Here is a 23,404-nt window from a genome sequence, read left to right on the forward strand (position 1 = left end):
GTTCCGCAAGGGGCGTTCTACTGGTGATCTCCTAGCCTTCTTAACTGACTCTTGGTCATCCTCTCTTAGCCGTTTCGGTGAAACCTTTGCAATTGCGCTGGACATATCAAAAGCTTTTGATAGGGTCTGGCACAAATCTTTGCTTTCCAAACTACCCTCCTACGGTTTCTATCCTTCTCTCTGTACCTTTACCTCCAGTTTCCTTTCTGACCGTTCTATTTCTGCCGTGGTAGACGGTCACTGTTCTTCCCCTAAACCTATTAACAGTGGTGTCCCATAGGGTTCTGTACTATCTCCCACTCTCTATCTGTTGTTCATTGATGATCTTTCCAAAACGAACTGTCCTAACCATTCTTACGCCGATGACCCCACTCTACATTACTCAACTTCTTTTAATAGAAGACCACTCTACAGGAACTTAACGATTCAAGGCTGGAGGCAACAGAACGCTTAGCCTCAAACCTTACTATTATTTCCGATTGGGGCAAGAGGAACCTGGTGTCCTTCAACGCCTCAAAAATACAGTTTCTCCACCTATCCACTCAACACAATCTTCCAAACAACTATCCCCTATTCTTTGACAACACTCAGCAATCACCTTCCTCAACACTAAACATCCTCGGTCTATCCTTAACTCAAAATCTCAACTGGAAACTTCATATCTCATCTCTTATTAATCAACTTCCTCAAGGCTGGGCGTTCTGTACCGTCTCCGCCAGTTCTTCTCCCCCGCACAGTTGTTATCCATTTACAGGAGCCTTTTCCGCCCTCGTATGGAGTATGCATCTCATGTGTGTGGGGGGGGTCCTCTCACACAACTCTCCTTGACAAAGTGGAGTCAAAGGCTCTTCGTCTCATCAGCTCTCCTCCTCATACTGATAGTCTCCTACCTCTCAAATTCCGCCCACATGTTGCCTCTCTTTCTATTATCTATCGATATTTTCATGCTGACTGCTCTTCTGAACTTGCTAACTGCATGCCTCCCCCCCTCCCGCGGCCCCGCTGCACACGACTTTCTACTCATGCTCATCCCTTTACAGTCCAAACTCCTTATGCAAGACACAACCAGCATCTTCACTCTTTCATCCCTCACGCTGGTAAACTCTGGAACAATCTTCCTTCATCTGTACTGCCTCCTGCCTACGACTTGAACTCTTTCAAGAAGAGGGTATCAGGACACCTCTCCTCCCGAAATTGACCTCTCTTTTTGGACACTCCTCTGACCTCTATTCAGGAGCAGTGAGTAGCGGGCTTTTTTTATATATATTTTTATTTACGCCTTTGAACTGTCTCTTTAGCTGTAAAAAAAAAATACAGAATTTTTAGTGAATGGAACTCAGTGAACACATTGATTTTGGGATAGGCTTGATAGTTAGTTGGCTGTCCATTACAATGTTGTTCCCCGGATTTGCTTGGTTTACTTGGTTATTTGTATTTTTCCACCATAATGGCTTCTACTACACCACCTTCTACATAGAAAACGATGAGGCACACTACAATCATTGTTGCTAAGGAAATATATATTAAAGTGCGCGGAGAAGGATACGAGGGTGATGATGCACTTGATGCTCAAGTACAATGATGGCCAGTCTACCGTCGTATGATTGCGAAGAAAAATCCGCAGAATTGCAGCTATGTACAGCTGGTGAACAGTCAATGAAGGGTGTTGTACATAAAAAACTGTTAAGACTGTCACAGTTGGGCAAAGTGTGGAATATGTTATCGTTTTGTGGCAAATGAGCTGTGGGCAAGCCTGTCCTTGGGGTGGTGATTACTGAAAAGGCCAAACAACTCTGCGAGGGTATGGAGAGTAACACTGATGTAAAGTTTTTGGATGGCTGACTTATAACTTTGAGGAGTGTCACGGAAAAAGGGAAGTGGATGTGGCAGGGAAGAAATGCTCTGCCAACACGGGTGCTGCACAAGAGTACACTGTCCTATTTTCTCAGCTTGTTCAGGAGAATAAGCCACTCCATGCCGGGCCAGAACATTATGAGGCCCCTTCCTAGTAATGCAGAAAATCTGCCAAACCAGAGGGTTCGTGACCCCCTGCATTACGGTTTAAAGGACTTTTGACAGGAGCTGCCTTGTATAGGCCAACCGGCCTCTTGCAGTCTCCTTACGTTCTTATGTTCTTACTGAAATGTAACAACTACATTAAATAATAATTCCTTGAGATAAAAACCCATAGCATGGAAAAAGTATAACTTACCTTGCTACAAAACTCCCGCCCCTGGTTAGAAATAAGGCGCTTTGGTGCTCCCAATCTGGACACGAAAAGAAACAAAAATCAAATTAGACATTGCATTGCATGGATATAAATACACCTCTATTAACTTCAAAAAGAAATTTAATCCATAGTTGCTCATGCATTTTAAGTGAAATATTTAATAGAATAATAACAGACTAGGTAAATAAGAGTACATAAATGAAATAATATATAATGGCTGGAATAGGTAGGAAGACACCTACCGAACGGGCGCAAGCCACTCCCGGTGAGGTATATATGGGAGGTGAGGAGGGTGCTGAAGCCCTTCAAAGACCCTTCCCATTACCTCACTAACCGTTTCCCTCTTCTCTCATCAACACCGGAGAGTAGTTCAGCATGCTCTCTAAAGACAGATCCTCTTCTATCCACACCACACTACATTCACACAACACACACACCTTTTCCCAAAATTCAAAATTCAAAATGGCGTTCAAAAATAGTGCCCCGGAGTCCCCGCCTGGGGTTGGGGGACTACAAATTCCCCCGGGGAGGACTCCCCTTTTGTCTGCCGACCTGAGAGGTGTCTTGATAACTCCTCGAGCCTTTTTCTTATCAATTTCTGCAACATTCGCAGTCTTCGTTCTAATTTTCATTCTGTAGAACACCATCTCTCCTCCTCTAAACCTCACCTTCTCTTCCTCACCGAAACACAGGTTTCTGAGGCTACTGACAGCAACCTCTACTCTGTTCCCTCCTACTATCTCTATCCTAAATTTCAATCCAAAGCTGGATGTTGCGTCTACGTCCGCAACGACATCATTTGTTCTCGTGCCCACGACCTTGACTCTTCTGAATTTTACACCATCTGGCTAAGACTTCATTGTCATTCTATTACTACATACATCTGTGCTGTTTATCTCTCACCTAACTCTACTCACTATGTAAAATTCTTTGATTATATGAACTCTAAAGTGGAGCACATCTTGAACCACTCTCCCTTCGCTGAAATCTCCATCTTGGGTGATTTCAATCTTCACCACCAGCTTTGGCTTTCATCCTCTTTCACTGACCACCCTGGTGAACAAGCCTACAACTTTGCTATCCTCAACAACCTAGAGCAGTTGGTCCAGCACCCTACACGGATCCCCGACCTACTTTGAGACCGGCCCAACATACTATACTTCTTCCTTACCTCTAATCCTTCTGCTTACTCTGTCAAACTGTTCTCTCCGTTGGGCTCCTCCGATCACAACCTTATTTATGTATCCTTTCCTATCGCTCCTGTTCATTCTCTGGACCCACCGAAGAGGTGATGCTTCTGGCATTTTGCTTCAGCTCGGTGGGACGCCCTGAGGATGTACTTTTCCGATTTCCCGTGGAATGATTATTGCTTCCAGGAGAGAGACCCCTCTGTGTGTGCTCTGCGCATCACAGAGGTGATTGTCTCTGGAATGGAGGCATACATTCCACGTTATTTCTCTACTCCTCATGCTAAAAAAGCCTTGGTTTAATCTTGCTTGTTCTCGTGCTATTAAAGATAGAGAGGCAGCTCACAAAAGGTACCAGAGCCTTCGCACTCCTACTAAACATGATATTTATATTTCTGTCCGGAATCGTGCCAAATTTATTCTCCGATTTACCAAAAACTCTTTCATCAAAAGAAAATGTCAAAACCTTGCATTATCTAATTCTTCCCGTGACTTCTGGCATCTAGCCAAAAACATCTCCTCCAATTTCACTTCTTCATCTTTCCCTCCTCTCCTTAACCCTGACGGCTGCACCGCCGTCTCATCTATCTCTAAGGCTGAACTCTTCACTCAAACGTTTTGTAACAACAACACTCTGGACGATTCTGGGCATATTCCTCCTACTCATCCACCCTCTGACACATTCATGCTTGTCATTAAGATTCTTAAAAATTTTATATGCCCTCTCTGGCCTCAACTCTCAAAGGGCCTATGGACCTGATGGAGTGCCTCCTATTATCCTTAAAAACTGTGCTTAGCACTTGTGTTCTTCAATGCCTCAAAAACTCAATTTCTACACCTATCAACTCGACACAATCTTCCAAACACCTATCCCCTATTCTTCGACAACACTCAGCTGTCACCTTCTTCAACACTAAATATCCTCGGTCTATCCTTAACTCAAAATCTTAACTGGAAACCTCACATTTCCTCTCTCACTAAATCAGCTTCCTCGAGGTTAGGCGTTCTGTATCGTCTACGCCAGTTCTCCCCCGCACAATTGCTATCCATATACAGGGGCCTTGTCCGCCCTCGTATGGAGTATGCATCTCACGTGTGTGGGGGCTCCACTCACACAGCTCTCTTGGACAGAGTGGATCTATCTTCTGTCGATAGTTTCATGCTAACTGCTCTTTTGAACTTGCTAACTGCATGCCTCCCCCCCTCCCGCGGCCTAGCCTCACACGACTTTCTAATCAAGCTCATCCCTATACTGTCCAGACCCCTTATGCAAGAGTTAACCAGCATCTTCACTCTTCCATCCCTCACGCTGGTAAACTCTGGAACAATCTTCCTTCATCTGTATTTCCTTCTGCCTACGACTTGAACTCTTTCAAGAGGAGGATATCAGGACACCTTTTCTCCCGAAATTGACCTCTCTTTTTGACCACTCTTATGTACTTTATTCGGGAGCAGTAAGTAGCGGGCTTTTTTTTCATTATTTTTTTTGTATGCCCTTGTACTGTCTCCTTTTCTGTAAAAAAAAAAAAATAAATAAATAAATAACATGCAATATTCTAAGTAACAGTTTCACGAGAGTGTATAAGTTGAGAAGTGTATTGTTTCACAGTAGAGCCATTACAAAACCCAGTATCATCAATACTGATCTTACATCTTACATCTTAAAACATACTAGACCTCTTCCTTACCTCTAACCCTTCTGCTTACTCTGTCAGACTGTTCTCTCCGTTGGGCTCCTCCGATCATAACCTTATTTCTGTATCCTGTCCTATCGCTCCTGTACATCCTCTGGACCCACCAAAGAAGCGATGTTTCTGGCATTTTGCTTCAGCTCGGTGGGACGACCTGAGGATGTACTTTTCCGATTTCCCGTGGAATGATTACTGCTTCCAGGAGAGAGACCCCTCTCTGTGTGCCCAGCGCATTACAGAGGTGATTGTCTCGGGAATGGAGGCATACACTCCACGTTCTTTCTCTACTCCTCATGCTAAAAAGCCTTGGTTTAATCATGCTTTTTCTCGTGCTATTAAAGATAAAGAGGCAGAGCCTTCGCACTCCTGCTAACCATGATCTTTATATTTCTGCCCGGAACTGTACCAAATCTATTTTTCAACTTACTAAAAGCTCTTTCATAAATAAAAAATGTCAAAACCTTGCCATTTCTAATTCTTCCCGTGACATCTGGCACCTAGCCAAAAATATCTCCTCCAATTTCACTTCTTCCTCTTTCCCTCCTCTCCTTAACCCTGACGGCAGCACTGCCGTCTCATCTATCTCTAAGGCTGAACTCTTCACTCAAAATTTTTGTAAAAATTCCACCCTGGACAATTCTGGGCATATTCCTCCTACTCATCCCCCCTCTGACTCCTTTATGCCTGTTATTAAGATTCTTAAGAATGATGTTTTATATGCCCTCTCTGGCCTCAACTCTCAGAAGGCTTATGGACCTGTATACATACAGGAATTTCGAAAAAGTACCGTGTCTTTTGTCGACTGCTTGTCGGGATCTGTCCCACCCAAGTTTATTTATATTATTATGAAAGCAAATGATGACGTATATATGTATATAAGTAGAAAATCAACAACCACTATCCTTCCTATTCCTGTGACCTGATCCGCTTTGCATCTCTTTTTAGGTCCTCCTTGGTACTTTTTTACACTTAGATGCTGCACTTAATTATTCTGTGATAGTAAAGATTGGGTTCTGCGATGCGAAATTAAGGATGGGATGTCTTACGATACAGGATGACAGGTGACACTATACTTGAGTCACTTGCAGGGCCTTGGCGAGCAGTCTATTATATGTAAGTCTGTGACTGTACGTGGCTCTTTGGAAATAATAAGAAAAATTAATATTGTTTGAATTTCACATGGAATATGTTACCTCCTGACCACCCTGTACGATCTGCTGCCCGCCCAGCTGTCGCCGCAGCAAAGCAATCATTTGGTACTCGGTTTACTCGGTTCTGAAGAGTAATCAAAACCGAATTACTCGGTTTGCTGAAAGTACTCGGTTCCCACATTCATCCCTATACTGACAGGCATTAGAGGGTCAACTTAAGGCTTGATCCACGCAGAGTTTGGTGTTCCTGTATAAGACTCGGCATAGCAAACTTTGGGCGTAACTCCCTCCTCCTTCTCCTCCTCACATACACACACACACACACACACACACACACACACACACACATTGGGAGTAATTAACCCTCTGCTTCCCTCCTCCTCCACACACACACACACACACACACACACACACTGCTGGGGTGCCACAAGGGACGCGCATGGGGCCTCTTTGTTTCCTTATTCTGATCAACAATGCACTATTAGACGCCCCTCATCGCTGGAAGTACGTGGATGATTCTACAGTGGGCATCTCCATCAACAACACAGCCCCTGACTACACGCCCCTACAACACATTCTGGACCAACTGCAGAGCTGGACACAGGACAACCACGTCACCATCAACACCAACAAGACGGTGGTGATGCATTTCCACACCTCCACCACTGCCATCCCACCGCCAGCCCTGGAGGTTGGCCCTCACCAGCTGCAGGTGGTTCAATCCACCAAACTACTTGGAGTCACCCTGGACAGTAAGCTGAGCTGGGGCAAGCACGTCACCGCCATCATCAGGGCGGCTTCCTACAAACTTTTCATGCTGAGGCACATGAAGGCACTGGGAGCCCCCCAAAGGTCGCTCAAGGACCTGTACACCACTTTCATCCTCCCCAGACTTCCTCCATCAACAAGACCCAGCAACGCCAATTAGAGAGAGTGCAAAAGCGTGCATGCAGACAGATTCTGGGCAGTTCTTACACTAACTACGAGCATGCACTCACCCAGCTGAATATGCCCACCCTACAGGACCGATACCAGACAAACCTAACCAAATTCGGCAAGTCCCTCCTCCACAACCCACGTCATAGAGATCTACTCCCACCCGCCCTCCCTCCCCCCACTAGACCCACATGACACCACAATATTCTCGTCCCGGTCAATACTCGCACGGACAGATATCGGCTTAGTGCGATACCGACGTTTGTGAGGGACATTAACACCTCCATGATCACATGACCCCTCCACCCCAACACACACACACACACACACACACACACACACACACACACACACACACACACACACACACACACGCACACATCACGCTTCCCCACTTCCCCCATTATTCACCACATGAAACTCATTGTATTGTATTTTGTGTATTTTCAGCCTTATGGCAGCCTACAAATGAATGAACCATTTATTATTATTATTATTGTTATTATTATTATTATTATTATTATTACACACACACACACACACACACACACACATTGGGGGTAATTAACCGTCTGCTTCCCTACTCCTCCTCCTCCTCCACACACACACACACACACACACACACACACACACACACATTGGGCGTAATTACCCCTCTGCGTCCCTCCTCCTCCACTTCCTCCACACACCCACACCCACCCCCCCACACACACACACACACACACACACACACACACACACACACACACACACACACACATACACATTCTCCCCCCCCTCTCCCCTCCCTTCCTATCTTGGGACTGCCACCAAGCAATCATTTTTATTATTATTATTATTATTATTATTATTATTATTATTATGATTATTATTATTATTATTATTATTATTATTAATATTATTATTATTATTATTACTACCATTACTATTGTTAGTGTGGACATGGACCTTTATCTCAATGGTATGTAAAGATGTTTTATTTTCCGTGAATAATAAATAATTTTCTGGCTATAAACATGCAACAATAACAGCCTTCATCTGACCCTAATGAGAGAGAGAGAGAGAGAGAGAGAGAGAGAGAGAGAGAGAGAGAGAGAGAGAGAGAGAGAGAGAGAGAGAGAGAGAGAGAGAGAGAGAGAATTTGTGATCGTATTTTGCTCAAGTAGTAATAGCAGAATCAGCAGTAGTAGAAGTAGTAGTAGTAGTAGTAGTAGTAGTAGTAGTAGTAGTAGTAGTAGTAGTAGTAGTAGTAGTAGTAGTAGCAGCAGCAGTAATAGTAGTAGTAGCAGTAGGAGTAGTAGTAGTAGTAGTAGTAGTAGTAGTAGTCGTAGTAGTATAGTCCGTTTCATTCCGTGTTTCCACTCGCGAACGTGGGTGTGGCACCTGCGCATTGTGAGTTCGTGATTGCGTGAAGATCAACTTTATATTTCAGTGATATATTTGCATGTTTGTGTATAGATTTTGTGACAAAGATCTTCATATACCCGAATTTAAAGATAGTGCAGGCACGTTAATGTTTTTAAAGGTATTTGATAACTTATTTGATGTTTATAAATTCCAAAAACCCGTTTACTAAAGGGTTAAAAGCTGCTATAAGCGTGCATCCAACACTGATAGATGGAGAAGTACTAAAAATGAAGCGAAAGAGTATATTTTCGGCTTAACAGATTATAATGGTGTTCCTCTGGTTTACATTCTAGGAAAAAGACAGGATTCATTGGTTTTCTAGTGAACATCAGCTCAGTTTCAAGCATATTTCAAGATCATGTTCTTAGTGGAAATTTAAATTACCTTTTAATCTATAAATTAAGCCAGGATCACTTAGAGTTGTTGTTAGGGCAAAAGGTGGATTTAACAATAACCCTACAGTTTTACAGTTCAGGGCAGCATACAAAAGATTATTGATGAGATACGCCATCCAAAACACGGGAAACTGTATCCTTTTAGATGAAACACATCTTCTGAACGTCTCAGAGAATGGAATGGGCCCAGGAGGTTTTGGTATTTAATGTTTGACTGAGGCAAGCATATACAATAGCACTGATTAGCAACCAGTCCAAGAAGACCATGATTATGCTCATGTGCCTGATTCTAATCCACCTCTATCTGATTTCAAGGAAGCTGCTATATCATACATTGCCGGATACGTTACCAAGATGGCCATCAAGCAAATAAATTGATCACCATGTCAGGAGGCTTTATAGCACCCAGTGATAATGAAATATATTTCAGCTCCTTTGTGAACAAGAAAGATAGGGGAGGTTTCATGCATGCAAATCAAAATGTAGTCATGATATGCCATGAGACCGAAAAGTGTTTCCAAAAAATAAGTACAACAAGATTATTTTACCCCAAACAACAACCCATAATGTCCATTGCAGCAACAGCTGTATTGCACAATATTTCTCACAAAATTTCAAAAGGTACAATATTTAGTCCCTTAGATTATCATATGTATGACACACCTGTTGAAGACAATCATGTTCATAAGTTACTAAAGGTAATATCAAAGTGCTAGTGTAAGATAAGGCTGCGCCATGTGTCAAAGGCAATAAATGAGGAAACGCTCGGCACTAAGATAAGAAAACATTTATCACGATTGATTGTGTTGAAGCATCAGTAGGTAGGTGGTTGGTATTACTGAAGTTTTACGCATAGCCTACATCACCTTTTTTTCATAGCGGTGAGGAATACATTATGAAATTACTATGGTCTTTTTAATGCTGAGCCTAATACATTCATACACTCACGATGGCTGGCAGCTACCAGACATAATAAACACGTACTACAAACCCTTATGAGAACTGCAGTTGATACTGAGTTGAATGAAACAATCAAGGCGTTTGCCACGTTGAAGTTTTTGTGTAAATGGCAAATATAATGCAGTCAACTTAAATATTACAGTTTACAAGAAAAGCAAAAATATTTCATTTCTAGGGAACCCGCAGAGGGCCACTCTCGGGTGGTATTAGGATAAGGGTTAGAATGAGGAAAGGTATTGGGATATGGTAAAGGGACAGGATTAGGGAGATAATGGTTGATGATCCTATTTGTGAAGAGTGGGGCTATTAACTACATGAGATGGGAGATGATTCCACTCTTGGATGGCGCAGGGAAATAATTAATTAATATTTGAATATAGCCTACTAGTGTTAGTCTGGTAAGTGTGGTATTTAAGGCTGTGGCTGCCTCTAGTGGATCGTGTAGTTGTTGGGTGTAAATAAGTGTCTTTGTTTATGTCTACTAAATTGTTTGTGATTTTATATATGAGTTAAGTGAACGTTCTTTAGTTACTCATCAAACTGATTCGTTTTCAGTTTCAAATCTTGAATTTAGAATATGGATAATTGTTTTAATGGGTAACCGTGATAAATATATATCAATCGAACGTAAATCCTTTTTCTTATTTTAGTGATGACTAACATCCCAATTCATTGAAAAATTACTTTGCAGGCAAACACATATTACATATACATGCTATGTAGATGATGAAGGGGAGAGCGGTGATGATTCGGACAGCGGGATGGTCCGGCCACAGCACTTACTGTAAAGTGTACGGGACTGAGTGCCGCGAGATTTTGTGAGAATGTGCAAAACTTTGTTGCCTTGGCCCACAAAGGGACAACCACGCCCTCAGAGCTGTTATTTTCGATGCAAGTCCTATTTTATGATTTTTTTGCATCTCGTATGTAATATTGTCAGGGTGTATCGTAAGCTCTCGCTTCAAAAACGTACCAATTAGCGAGATGTAATTTATTTCGGTGACGCAGCGATGCCCGGCGAAGGTGTTGCCGTGTAACACGATCACCCGTGAAGCCTCGTGCTGGAAAAGGACGTGGCCACACATTTGCTTTTTATAGAGTCGTGATGATTCCGACGGTTGATTTTTTTCATGATTTTTATTATATTTATATCAATTTAAACATTATAGGTGTTGCAACGGCTATAAAAAGGTTGATTTGGTTGATTTATATTCAGATATCAAGTTTGTGAGAAAAGCAGGGAGACATAATACCAAAATTTTTGAGATATTTCTTGTAGTTCTCCTTTTATTTTTTCCCCTATAAATATTGAGAGGATACTTTTGTTCTTATTCAGATGTTTTGTAGTAGACATAATCTTGTTTATTAGCCAATCAAGCTTAAGTTATATTAATATTATAGCGAGTATTATGAGTGTCCGTACCATCCCATCTCCCTGGCCGAACCGTCACCACGGGTAGGGACGATTTAGAAACTTGTCTTTCGTCACCTACATCTGAAAGCTGGAAATAGCTACGAGTGTCATATTAGCAGCCTTAAGAGCCAAATGATGGAGGAAGATTTTGAGATCAACAAAATTAAATTACTCCTTAAACTTTTTTTTTCCAAAAATATTTTTCTAAAAAGTGGCCGAATCATCACCTCTCTCCCCTATCAGTCGATTAACGCGAAAAAGTGTTATTTTTGCGAAATATGGAGAGAGTTAACGAGTGTTTTTTCCCCCACAAACGAATAAAAAGCTAGTAGCTAGGGCACTGAAAAATTCAGTAAATTAATAACTTCGTAATGAAGTGTTTTAGCGCGTGCTACTGCCACTCAGCGAGCGTTGATGCCGATTTTTTTACATAAATGCCTCGGCATTGGGGATCTTAAGATGACGGCTGCGGACTTCAGGATTTGCACGGAGTCAACCAGTCCAGTTATAATAGAGATGAGTGGAAAAACCGTGGATCGTTCGAGCATGGCGTGACTTTGGTATTTGATACAAGCTTGTCTTTTCGTGGGGTTGTGTGTTAGCTTATCGATGCAAACGACTGAGTTGTTTTTTGTATACATACACATTTAAATATATTATTGAAAATAAGCCTGAATCACGACAAATGATTTTCACGTATTCACGAACAAGAAATGCGCAGGTGACACATCCATCAAAATTCCCGCTTTGTTGGTGGACAGAAGAAATGAAACAGGCTATAGTAGTGGTAGTAGTAGTAGTAGTAGTAGTAGTAGTAGAAGCAGCAGCGGTAGTAGTAGTAGTAGTAATAGTAGTAGTAGTAGTAGTAGTAATGTGTGTGTGTGTGTGTGTGTGTGTGTCAGGATACTTATAAAATGCACACAATGGAGCAAGACAAACTAGGACGTAACACAGTCCAAGGGCGCGGGTCTTAACGGTCAAACGCCACTCTAGTATACGGGATTTTCGCCCTCATAGGTAATGGCGACAGAGAGCAATTAGTTAGTGGCAAAAGTGAGCTATCGCTAATGGCCTTAAATGAAATAATGTGCGCTGTATTAGATAATTGAGAAACACACACACACACACACACACACACAGTGTGTGTGTGTGTGTGTGTGTGTGTGTGAGATATAGAGAGAGAGAGAGAGAGAGAGAGAGAGAGAGAGCATGTTTTTCTTCGTGTGTTTTTAATAATTATAAGCGAGGAGCAGCGGCGCCTCTCAAGGTTAGAGCGTCAATGCATGCCTTATAGTGCAACACTAGAGATCCTTGACTGAACAACAGACCTTTTTTTGTGCACAAGCTTGTCACGTGGGAAGCCTTGTAAACATACTCCACCGAGAGAGAGAGAGAGAGAGAGAGAGAGAGAGAGAGAGAGAGAGAGAGAGAGAGAGAGAGAGAGAGAGAGAGAGAGAGAAAGAGATTAAAATAAAGAAAAAGGACAGCAAGCTTGAAGGAAAACGTAAAAGAAGAGGGAAGGTAAAGATGGAGAGGAAGAAAAAGAAACAGAAAATGCACGAATGGAACAAACCAATGAGACAAAGACAGGTGAGGAGTAACTGGAAGCAGGAAGGGAGTCGCGGCATGACAGAGCAACACGGAGCGAGAAAACTCACAAGGAAAGCAAACAAGAGAAAGGTTGGGACTGAAAGATATACAGAGGGAGCCGATGGTGACACAGGAAAAAAAATATATAATAATGATGAAAATAATAATTAAAACAATTATAATTACAATAATTATACTACTACTACTACTACTACTACTACTAATAATAATAATAATAATAATAATAATAATAATAATAATAATAGTAATAATAATAGTAATAATAATAATAACAAGCTATAATTAATAATAATAATATAATCATTGACACTAGTAATAATAATAATAATGTTCTGAATAGTAGGTAAATACACACACACACACACACACACACATATATATATATATATATATATATATATATATATATATATATATATATATATATATATATATATATATATATATATATATATATATATATATATACAAGAGAGAGAGAGAGAGAGAGAGAGATCTGTTGCACATCAGACCTCATTTCGATCATGCGGTTCAGTTCTGGTCCCCCTACTACAGAATGGATTTCAAGATGTTGGAATCCGTACAGAGGAAGATGACAAAAATGATTCAGGAGTGAGAAGTTTGTCTTATGAGGACAGACTGAAGCATTTAAATCTACTCTCGCCAGAAAGGTGAAGGTTGCGAGGAGACCTGATCGAAGTCTACAAATGGATGAAGGGCTTCAATAAAGGAATGTCAATAAGGTTTTGTTTGTAAAATGGCCAGGTAGGACACGTAGCAATGGTTTTATATTTTACAAATGTAGACTCAACTGAGACATAAGCGAGAATTGGTTGACCAATAAAGGTGTGGATGAGTGGAGCAGACTTGGCAGTCATGTTGTGGGTGACAGTATCAGAGGCACATTCCAGAAGAGGCTGGATAAGTTCATGGAGAGTGAAGTAAGCTGGGGACGCCAGGATTACAGGAGCTGCCTTGTATAGGTCAACAGGCCTCCTGCAGACTCCTTACACTCTTCTCTCTCTCTCTCTCTCTCTCTCTCTCTCTCTCTCTCTCTCTCTCATACACACACACACACACACACACACACACACACACCGTTTGGTTGTTAGCGTCGAGAGAGCGAGGAGCAAAGCGCTCTAGGTAAATCAATGTAAATCTCTCCCTCTCCCTCCTAGTATTGGTGCTCGCGAGGGCCTGTGTGCTACGTGAATCTATGGAGACCTTTCTAAATCTATGTAAACCTGAGCCAGTCTCCGTAACTCTATATGATTTTCAGCGTTTGGTTATGGGTATCGAGGCACCTAAGGCCGAAAGGAGCCGCCTCTGCCAGGCTATGCGAGAACCCGGTAGCCAGAAGTTCTTGGCCCGTGCTGCTGTCTTGAAGGGAGGGAGGAGGAGCGTTAGGATGGTTACAGGTACTCGTGGCCTCAGTGCTTATCTCCGTAATACTAGGAGCAGGGGGAGTGTAGCGGAGGAGGAAAGGAAAGAAGGAAGGAATGATATACTGAGAGAGATACAAGGTTAAATGAAGAGAGAGAGAGAGAGAGAGAGAGAGAGAGAGAGAGAGAGAGAGAGAGGCACATATACCTCTCTTATTGTTGAGAATATCATTTGATGTTTTAAATATATAGGATGATGAGGCGGAGTAGGTGGAGGAGGAGGAGGAGGAGGAGGAGGAGGAGAGAGTGATGCAGAGGGATGAGGAGGAAAAGGAAGAAGAAAGAAGGGGACGGGAAGAAGTGATGATGAAGAAGAGAAGGGAGAGGTGAGGAGAAGAAAATGACGCGTGGAGATGAGAAGTGAGAGAGAGAAAGAGAAAGAGAGAGACTAGACAGGGCAAGAGAAGGAGAAGAAAGGAGAGAAGCAAAGGGAGAGAAGAACGAAGAGCAGGAGGAGGAAATGATGAACGGAGAGAAGGAAAAGAGGATCAGGACTGTGGAGATGAGTGGAGACAGGAGGAGAAGGAGCGGAGGGAACTATGTGAAGAGAAGGATGTCAATGAAGGCGTGGAGAACTGGGAGGAGAAGAGAGAAAGGTGAGAAGGAGAAGAGGGAAGAGAGAGAAGAGGGCGAGAAAATGGTAGGTGGAGATGAGGAGTAGGGATGAGAGGGAGATGAGTGGAGATGAACAGAAGGAGAGTTAGAGAGGAAGGAGAAAGAAGAAGGGAGAAGAAAGACGGAAAATAAGACAATGATAAATGGAGATGAATAAGTTATGGAGAGAGAGAGAGAGAGAGAGAGAGAGAGAGAGAGAGAGAGAGAGAGAGAGAGAGAGAGAGAGAGAGAGAGAGAGAGAGAGAGAGGAATATTGGAGGAAAAAGAAAAAAAAGTACGAGAGAAAGAAGATGAAGAAGAAATGGAACAGACGGAGAAAGAAGAAGAAGACAAAGAAGAAAAAAAATAATGAGAAGAGAAAGAAGAAGGAACATTAGAATAAGAACAAGAATGTGAACAGAAACATTACCTAGAAGGAGAAGGCGAAGAAATGGAAGAGAAACAAGAAGAGGAGGAGGAGAAGAAGAAGAAGAAGAAGAAGAAGAAGAAGAAGAAGAAGAAGAAGAAGAAGATAAAGATCATAAGATCAACCAGAAAAAAACAAAGCCAAGGGCAATGCGTTTTAATGACTCCAAGCAACACACACACACACACACACACACACACACACACACACACACACACACACACACCTCTTCGGGCGCAACTCGTAGAACGCTGCACTACCAGGCTTCACGGTCTGACAAGGCGGCGGTTCGAGCCCGCTCAGGCCGGATTATTTCCGTTGACTAGGAGTGGTTACTGTCCCCCCTTGAGCAAGGGGGATGGGGTGTGCGGCGTGGGAGGTCCTGGCAGTACCCAGAGATAGACGATGATGAGCACATGCTCTGTCGGGAGGGTACCTGCTGGCGATTACGAGTCCAACTCCTTATCAAGCCGTGGTGAATTACACACACACACACACACACACACACACACACACACACACTCAGACAAACTCTCTCTCTCTCTCTCTCTCTCTCTCTCTCTCTCTCTCTCTCTCTCTCTCTCTCTCTCTCTCTCTCTCTCTCTCTCATTAATGTAGAATCACTTAGGTTTAAGGACAGACCACCTAATCTGGACCATGGGGTTTGTGTGGTCTGATTTTCTATGAAAATCCATGTAAATCTCTCTCTCTCTCTCTCTCTCTCTCTCTCTCTCTCTCTTTTTATATAAGAATAAAGATGTAATACTCCCGCTCTACAACAGTTTAGTCAGACCCCACTTGGAATATGCGGTACAGTTTTGGTCTCCCCACCATGCAAAGGATATTGCTAAATTAGAAGGTGTTCAGCGTCGGGCAACGAAAATGATCCCTTCCTTGCGCAACAAATCCTACGAAGAAAGGCTTTCCACCCTTAACATGTTCTCTCTTGAGAAACGTCGCCTCCGAGGAAAACTGATCGAATGTTTTAAAATATTTAATGGTTTCACGAATGTAGACAGATCAACATTGTTTATGATCGATGACACTTTGCGCACGAGGAACAATGGCGTAAAACTCAGATGTAGACAAGTAAATTCAGACTGCACCAAATTTTTCTTCACCAACGTTGTAGTGCGAGAATGGAATAAGCTTCCACCATCAGTGGTCCAGTGTAACACGACTGACTCCTTTAAAAATAAGCTCGACTGTCACTTCCTTCAACTTAATATCAACTAGAGTAGAAATGCAACGTTTTGGAGTCTTCTGATTAATGTAAAATCACTTAGGTTTAAGGACAGACCACCAAGTCTGGACCATGGGGTCTGTGTGGTCTGATTTTCTATGTAAATCTATGTAAATCTCTCTCTCTCTCTCTCTCTCTCTCTCTCTCTCTCTCTCTCTCTCTCTCTCTCTCTCTCTCTCTCTCCGGACAAAATATCACCTTCACCTCAAGCACAGAACGTCAACAGTCAGACAGTGAAATAAGATACATAGATAAATACATAGAAATATAGACAATAGCTAATAGATAATAGATAAACAAATAAATAGATAAATAGATATAGATCGATAGACAAATTGAAAATAAAGATATATAAATAGATAGAGATAATTTGATAGTGATAAAAAGATGGAGAGATAAATAGATAATTAGATATATAGAACAATAGATAAAGATATATAAATAAATAGATAAAATGATCGATAGATAAATATGTAAATGAATAGATAAATAGATAGATAGATAGATAGATAAATATATAAAAAAATAGAAAAATAGTTTGATAAATATATAGATGTAAATAGATATAGATTAATAGATAGATAGGTAAATAGATATATAGATAGATAAATAGATAGATGGATAAATAGATAGATAGATAAATAGATAAATAGGTAGATCAATAAATAGATAGATAAATAGGTACATAGATATATAGATAAACAAATAGATTGATAAAGAGAGAGAGAGGAAGGTGAAGATGGAGGCCTAAACAAAAGAACATAGAGAAGAAGACGGAATGAATAGGAGAGAGAGAGAAAAGAGTAACTGAAAGAGTAGAAGAAGGCAGAGGAAACATGACAGGGACACAAAGAGCATCGCCGCATTCTCTCTCTCTCTCTCTCTCTCTCTCTCTCTCTCTCTCTCTCTCTCTCTCTCTCTCTCTCTCTCTCTCTCTCTCTCTCTCTCACACACACACACACACACACACACACACACACACACACACACACACTCACACTCTGCACTCTGGGTGCGTCATTGTTAGGCTCGAGGAGGGGGGGGGGGTGCGGTAAGGCTTTATAAGCCGACGCACACTGGTGCCCGCCAGTAACTGGCTGTTCACCAGTGTAGTTCTGCAGGGCATCTTGACCTGCTGCCTGTCAAATAAGTCTTGGGAAAATACTTCACTTGCCAGAAGATCAGACGTAAGTCTCAATGACAGTTCTGATGTTGCTGAGCGTCGCGGCCATGGCCGTGGTCGTGGCCCCGGTGGAGCCAGCCAGCATTCCCGCCCCTGCTGCAGAGGGGGACACGAGCAATGTGATTCTTGGTAGGTCCGTAGTGTCCAGTCTCCTCGTCGCCACGGGCTTCAGCGAGGCGTGTGTGGCCGAAGCCCTGGACACCTGTGCACCCACCTCCGTGCAGCGCCCAACGCCGCCGAACCCGCTGGTGCAGGTAATGGTTTATTCCGCAAAGAAATACAGCTTCTTTCGTGTAATGTAGCTATACACCACCAAGTAATGTGACCTGACCACGAAGTAAGGTAACTTAATCCAGTCAAATAGTGTAAAGTAAACCCATCAAATATGACGCAGCCAAATCACACATAAAACAATGGCATTAGCGACTGTTACTTTATATTTCCGTTAGTGACCTACTCTCAGTAATAGACCAACCCTTTGGCTGGCCATGCAGGGGGCGAGAGAGCTGCTGCAGGAGGTGCGTCAAGTCGTGAGTCACTACGACAACCGCCCGCGTCACTGCAAGGACCTGCTGGACGGCGGGGACAGCGGCAAGGGCCTTCGCCACGTGTACCCCTTCCCTGGGCAGCCCCAACGCCGCGCGGCAGTGTACTGCGACCAAACGACTGACGGAGGGGGCTGGACGGTGTTCCAGAAACGCACCAACGTCACCGTCCGGGAAGAATTCAACCGTACATGGTTGGAATATCAACTGGGTTTCGGTCGTCTCGAGGGCGAGTTCTGGCTGGGCCTGGACCTGCTGCACGGACTGACATCGGCGGCTCTTCAGGAACTGCGCATCGACATGGCAGATTGGGACGACGTTCGACGGTATGCAAAGTACGCCTTCTTCTACGTCGGCCCTCCAAGCACCAAGTACCGCCTCAGTGTTGGAAGGTGAGACTAGATCTTATGGGAGAGCTTGTAGTTGTAGTAGTAGTGGTAGTAGTAGTAGTAGTAGTAGTAGTAGTAGTAGTGGTAGTAGTAGTAGTAGTAGTAGTAGTAGTAGTGGTAGTAGTAGTAGTAGTAGTAGTAGTAGTAGTAACAGTAGTAGTAGTAGTAGTAGTTGTAGTAGTTGTAGTAGTAGTAGTAGTAGTTGTAGAGGGAGCTGCTGCACAACCGCCACCTCTATATCCCCCTCAACCGGTACCACCCCCTCCACTGGCACCTCCAATGCTGCCACTACCACCACCACTACCAACATCCCCTCATCACTCTTCCTCTTCGACTGGACAGGGCGCGACGGAGGTCGGGGGAAGTTTCGCTTGGAAGGGGCTAGCGGAGGGGGAAGCAACAAGGTGAGTGGATGACAAATACCTTGAAGTTGTTGGGTGGTCTGCTAGTAATCTTTCTGAACCACCCAGATGTGGAGCCACGACATTTATCATCAAAGAAATTGTCACCCTGTTAAATAACTACATCCAGAACACACCACTGGCGCCCCTATCCCTGAAAATTGTATTCACTCTCCCCCATCTCTTCCTCCAAAAAGCACACCCAAAGACCAAACAAGCCGAAAATATCGAGGCATTAAGAAGGCGAGTTGCCTTGTGGCAAGCTAACGAGTTAGATGCCCTCCTTGGAGAAGCCAGGGCCATACAGGAGAGGCTCCCCGGACCCCAACGAAACAACACCTTCACAGAAGACAGGGCCCGGAAGTTTGCAGACAAAATGCGACAAGGCAACGTTGCGTCTGCAACACGAGCCTTGTCAGAAAATTCCACACGGGGTGTGCTTCCACTCACCAGGGACACGATCAATCAACTCAAGGAAAAACATCATCCACCGAGTGACCTGAAGGGACTGAGACTGGCAGGATGTCACCAACCACCGAATCCAGTTATATACGAAAGGATAACAGGAGAGATGGTGTGGAAGAAGGCCCTCCAGACTCGTGGCAGCGCGGGGCCCTCAGGACTTGATGCACGGGGATGGCGAAGCTTGCTGAGCAGCTCCAACTTTGGCAATGCAGCTGGTGACTTGCCAATCCAACATGTGGATCAGGGCAGCTTCACCCCCCTCGTCTTCATCACATCCGGCGGGATGGGTCCCAGTGCAGTCCCAATGCTTCTACGCACGCCTCGCGGAACTAATCTCAGAAAAGAAGCATCAGCCAAGGAGCCACGTTGTCGCCTGGATGAGGTGTCGCCTCTCGTTTTCCCTGCTCAGGTCGGCCATCCTATGTCTCAGGGGCACCAGACACTCTGGCCCAAAAGCCACCAACATCTCCAATATGGACTATGAAGCCACAATGGTGGAGAGCGACATTAGGGTGGGTCGGGAGTGACTTGAGTAGAGAAGGAAAGGGGGATCTGGACGTAATAGATGATAGGTGATTTAGTGTTAGGTAGTATTAGTGATATGGTTGGATGCTACAGTCATTAGCGAACAGAGTTGGGGCTAATGACCTCCAAACTATAGAGCCCTCCATGATTATGTGTCGAGAAAATAAACATGGGTGAAGGTATCATTTATATTGTGTATAAAAAAAAAAGTAGTAGTAGTAGTAGTAGTAGTAGTAGTAGTAGTAGTAGTAGTAGCAGTAGTAGTAGTAGTAGTAGTAGTAGTAGTAGTAGTAGTAGTAGTAATAGTAGTAGTAGCAGTATTATTATTATTATTATTATTATTATTATTATTATTATTATTATTATTATTATTATTATTATTATTATTATCAGTAGTAATAGTAGTAGTAGTAGTAGTAGTAGTAGTAGTAGTAGTAGTAGTAGTAGTAGTAGTAGTAGTAGTAGTAATAGTAGTAGTAGTAGTAGTAGTGATAGTAGTAGTAGTAGTAGTAGTAGTAGTAGTAGTAGTAGTAGTAGTAGTAGTAGTAGTAGTAGTAGTAGTAGTAGTAGTAGTAGTAGTAGAACCAGCAGTAGTAGTAGTAGTAGTAGTAGTAGTAGTAATAGTAGTAGTAGTAGTAGTAGTAGTAGTAGTAGTAGTAGTAGCAGCAGCTAGTTTAGTCACCCCTGAACTGGCGGGTATTTATTTTTGGCTCCAAGTGACGTCATCCCGCTGCTCCGCCCCCAAACCGCCTCCTGCGCGTACCGGTCGCAGTTTTGAAGCAGAGTGACTTGACTTGGTACATATAGACTTAGGGTAATAATTTGTGAACATTTTAGGGCTGCTTTCATGTCCTCTCTGTCCACGGGCGAGCACGGTATTCTGGTCTTATTTGTGTCTTATCTGTTTCAGTTACGAATAATTGAAGTATCAGTCATGTGAAGCTAAGTCTATATATACCACGTCAAGTCACTCTGCTTCAACACTGCGACCAGTACACCTGAGCACTGAATATTTCGTGCATGACGTCCAGTTGAGTACAAAATCCGATATTAGTTCACTTTGGATGTGCATGCTTCCTTTCTTTCACAGCGCGTTCAGGCAAGCCACTGATGAAAAAAAATATGTCTTTTTATTGTGGTATTGCGTGACTGTAATTCCCCTGCCTACAAACGGGGGTGTGGGGTGTAAGGGAGGGCATGTTGAAGTGATTGATTTAAATTAGTCCGCCTTTCTTCGTTTTTTCTAAATTCCTGTTTCTACATTCTATAGTTTGGCTCCAAGCAGTGACGTCACGCATAAGCCACGCCTCGGCCGTGTCTCCTCCCACAAAGCTGCGTAGGACTTGGTGTATATAGACTTAGATGTGAAGAGCGTAACATCTTTCATGCCGCTGATGCAATATACAGATTTCCGTCACTCCCACTCGCCTGCATGTTTTGACTTCTAATTCAGTAACTAGTACACGTGAAACAGACCGCTGAAACACTGCCCCAGAAAGTGTTTCCAACAGGGATCAGGTAAAAGTGTTGTATTGGGGACATTCTATGTAAATATCCAACAGAGACCGCGATTAGTTTGTTTTGCGAAAATCACTGTTTTATATGAAAAAAGATAATTATGTTTTATGTGCTTTAAATATTTTTCCATCTCTCGTCATAAATGGAGGCAAGGCACAGAATGATTCAGTTAATAACAGCCATAGTTCATAAACACGCAGCGCGCATCTTCCCCCGCGCCTTTGTAGCCATTCAGTCGAGATCTCAAAATATCGAGTTCTTCATGAATGCATAAAATTTTTTTTTTTTTTCAGCACTCATTACCTCAGCCAACGCGTACACACATTTTCTCTCTCTCTCTCTCTCTCTCTCTCTCTCTCTCTCTCTCTCTCTCTCTCTCTCTCTCTCTCTCTCTCTCTCTCTCTCTCTCTCTCTCTCTCTCTCTCTCTCTCTCTCTCTCTCTCTGTAGTATATATATATATATATATATATATATATATATATATATATATATATATATATATATATATATATATATATAAATGAATTACAGGTACAGCGGTGACGCAAGGGACTCTTTTGCCTCTCAATCTGGCGGCAGATTTTCCACTCATGATGCTGATAACGACTCATCTCCCGGTAAATGTGCCGTGACGTAAGTTTTGTTCTCAGTCTAAAGCCCCGTTCACACTGTGCCGACTCTGGGCCACGACAACCCAGCGACTTCTGCATTTGACAAGTCGGCTCCCACGCTCCAATATTTTTTTTGGCGTCTTGGTGTTGGCTACCATGATTGCCGAATGTCTGTGAAATTCGGCCAGCTAGTTGGCAGAATGTCTGTGACATGCTGCCCGCTAGTCTCAAGACGAGTCTCAACGGACAATTTTTGAAATGGCGCCATGTCTACGACAACCACGAAGCTGCCGACCGATTGGCCGACAGTCGTAGACGGTCTTAACGACAGTCTTCCAGATTGTCTGTCAACTGGTTGGCCGACCAGCTGGCCGACAGTTGCCAAGGAATTGGCCGACGGTTTTCCTGACCGTCTTCGCGACTGTCTTGGAGACTGTCTTGGCGGCAGCCTTGCCGTTCCTTAACCCGGTAGCAGCGACGGGCCAAATTTGTGGCTTTACCGTGTAGCAGCGACGGGCCAAATTTGTGCCATAATTTAAACCCCCCAAAATACATGATACATAAACTGATCACAAATGCTTTGATATACATTATGAAATGGTTTGTGTGAGGGGTGATTTTTTCTCTTTTTTCGCTTTCGGGGACCATTAAGAAACATGATCAAATACGGAATCGCTCTGTATTCGAGAATGAAATGTATCGTTCCGTTTTGAACCAATACGGAACGGCATTTGTTCTGTAAGGTATTTTGTTATCTGAATGTCAAGCAGATAAAACTCAGTATCTTAAAATTGTAGTGATCGCATTTTTCGGTTAATCACAAAACCAGCCCGTAAAATGTGTCAAAGGTTCGTCCTAAAATACGTGTAAAATACGCGACGTATCGTCCCTCCCTCTTGCCTCCACCAGCAGCGTGCTGCGGCTGTCACTCATTGCATGCTCGAGAAATTTTAGGGTTGCCAGCCGTTCTTTAAATATGGATCCATTGCGTATTTTTTATTTTATTTTTATTTATTTTTAACAACAAAGGAGGCAGCTCAAGGGCACAAAAAAAAAAAAGCCCGCTAATCGCTGCTCC

At 43.0% G+C, this 23,404-nt stretch overlaps 1 protein-coding gene across 1 annotated transcript; it reads left to right on the forward strand.

Moving 5' to 3' along the window:
• Positions 1-17,771: 17,771 nt before the first annotated feature.
• Positions 17,772-22,352, forward strand: LOC126991183 (ryncolin-2-like). The gene is made up of 3 exons (XM_050849954.1): positions 17,772-18,125; positions 18,366-18,808; positions 22,247-22,352. Exons 1-3 carry the CDS (start codon positions 17,886-17,888, stop codon positions 22,350-22,352), a joined length of 789 nt encoding a protein of 262 aa, XP_050705911.1. The 5' UTR covers positions 17,772-17,885.
• The last annotated feature ends 1,052 nt before the right edge of the window (positions 22,353-23,404 follow it).

This window comes from Eriocheir sinensis, chromosome 6 (genome assembly GCF_024679095.1).
Source record: "Eriocheir sinensis breed Jianghai 21 chromosome 6, ASM2467909v1, whole genome shotgun sequence".
Lineage (NCBI taxonomy): Eukaryota > Metazoa > Arthropoda > Malacostraca > Decapoda > Varunidae > Eriocheir > Eriocheir sinensis.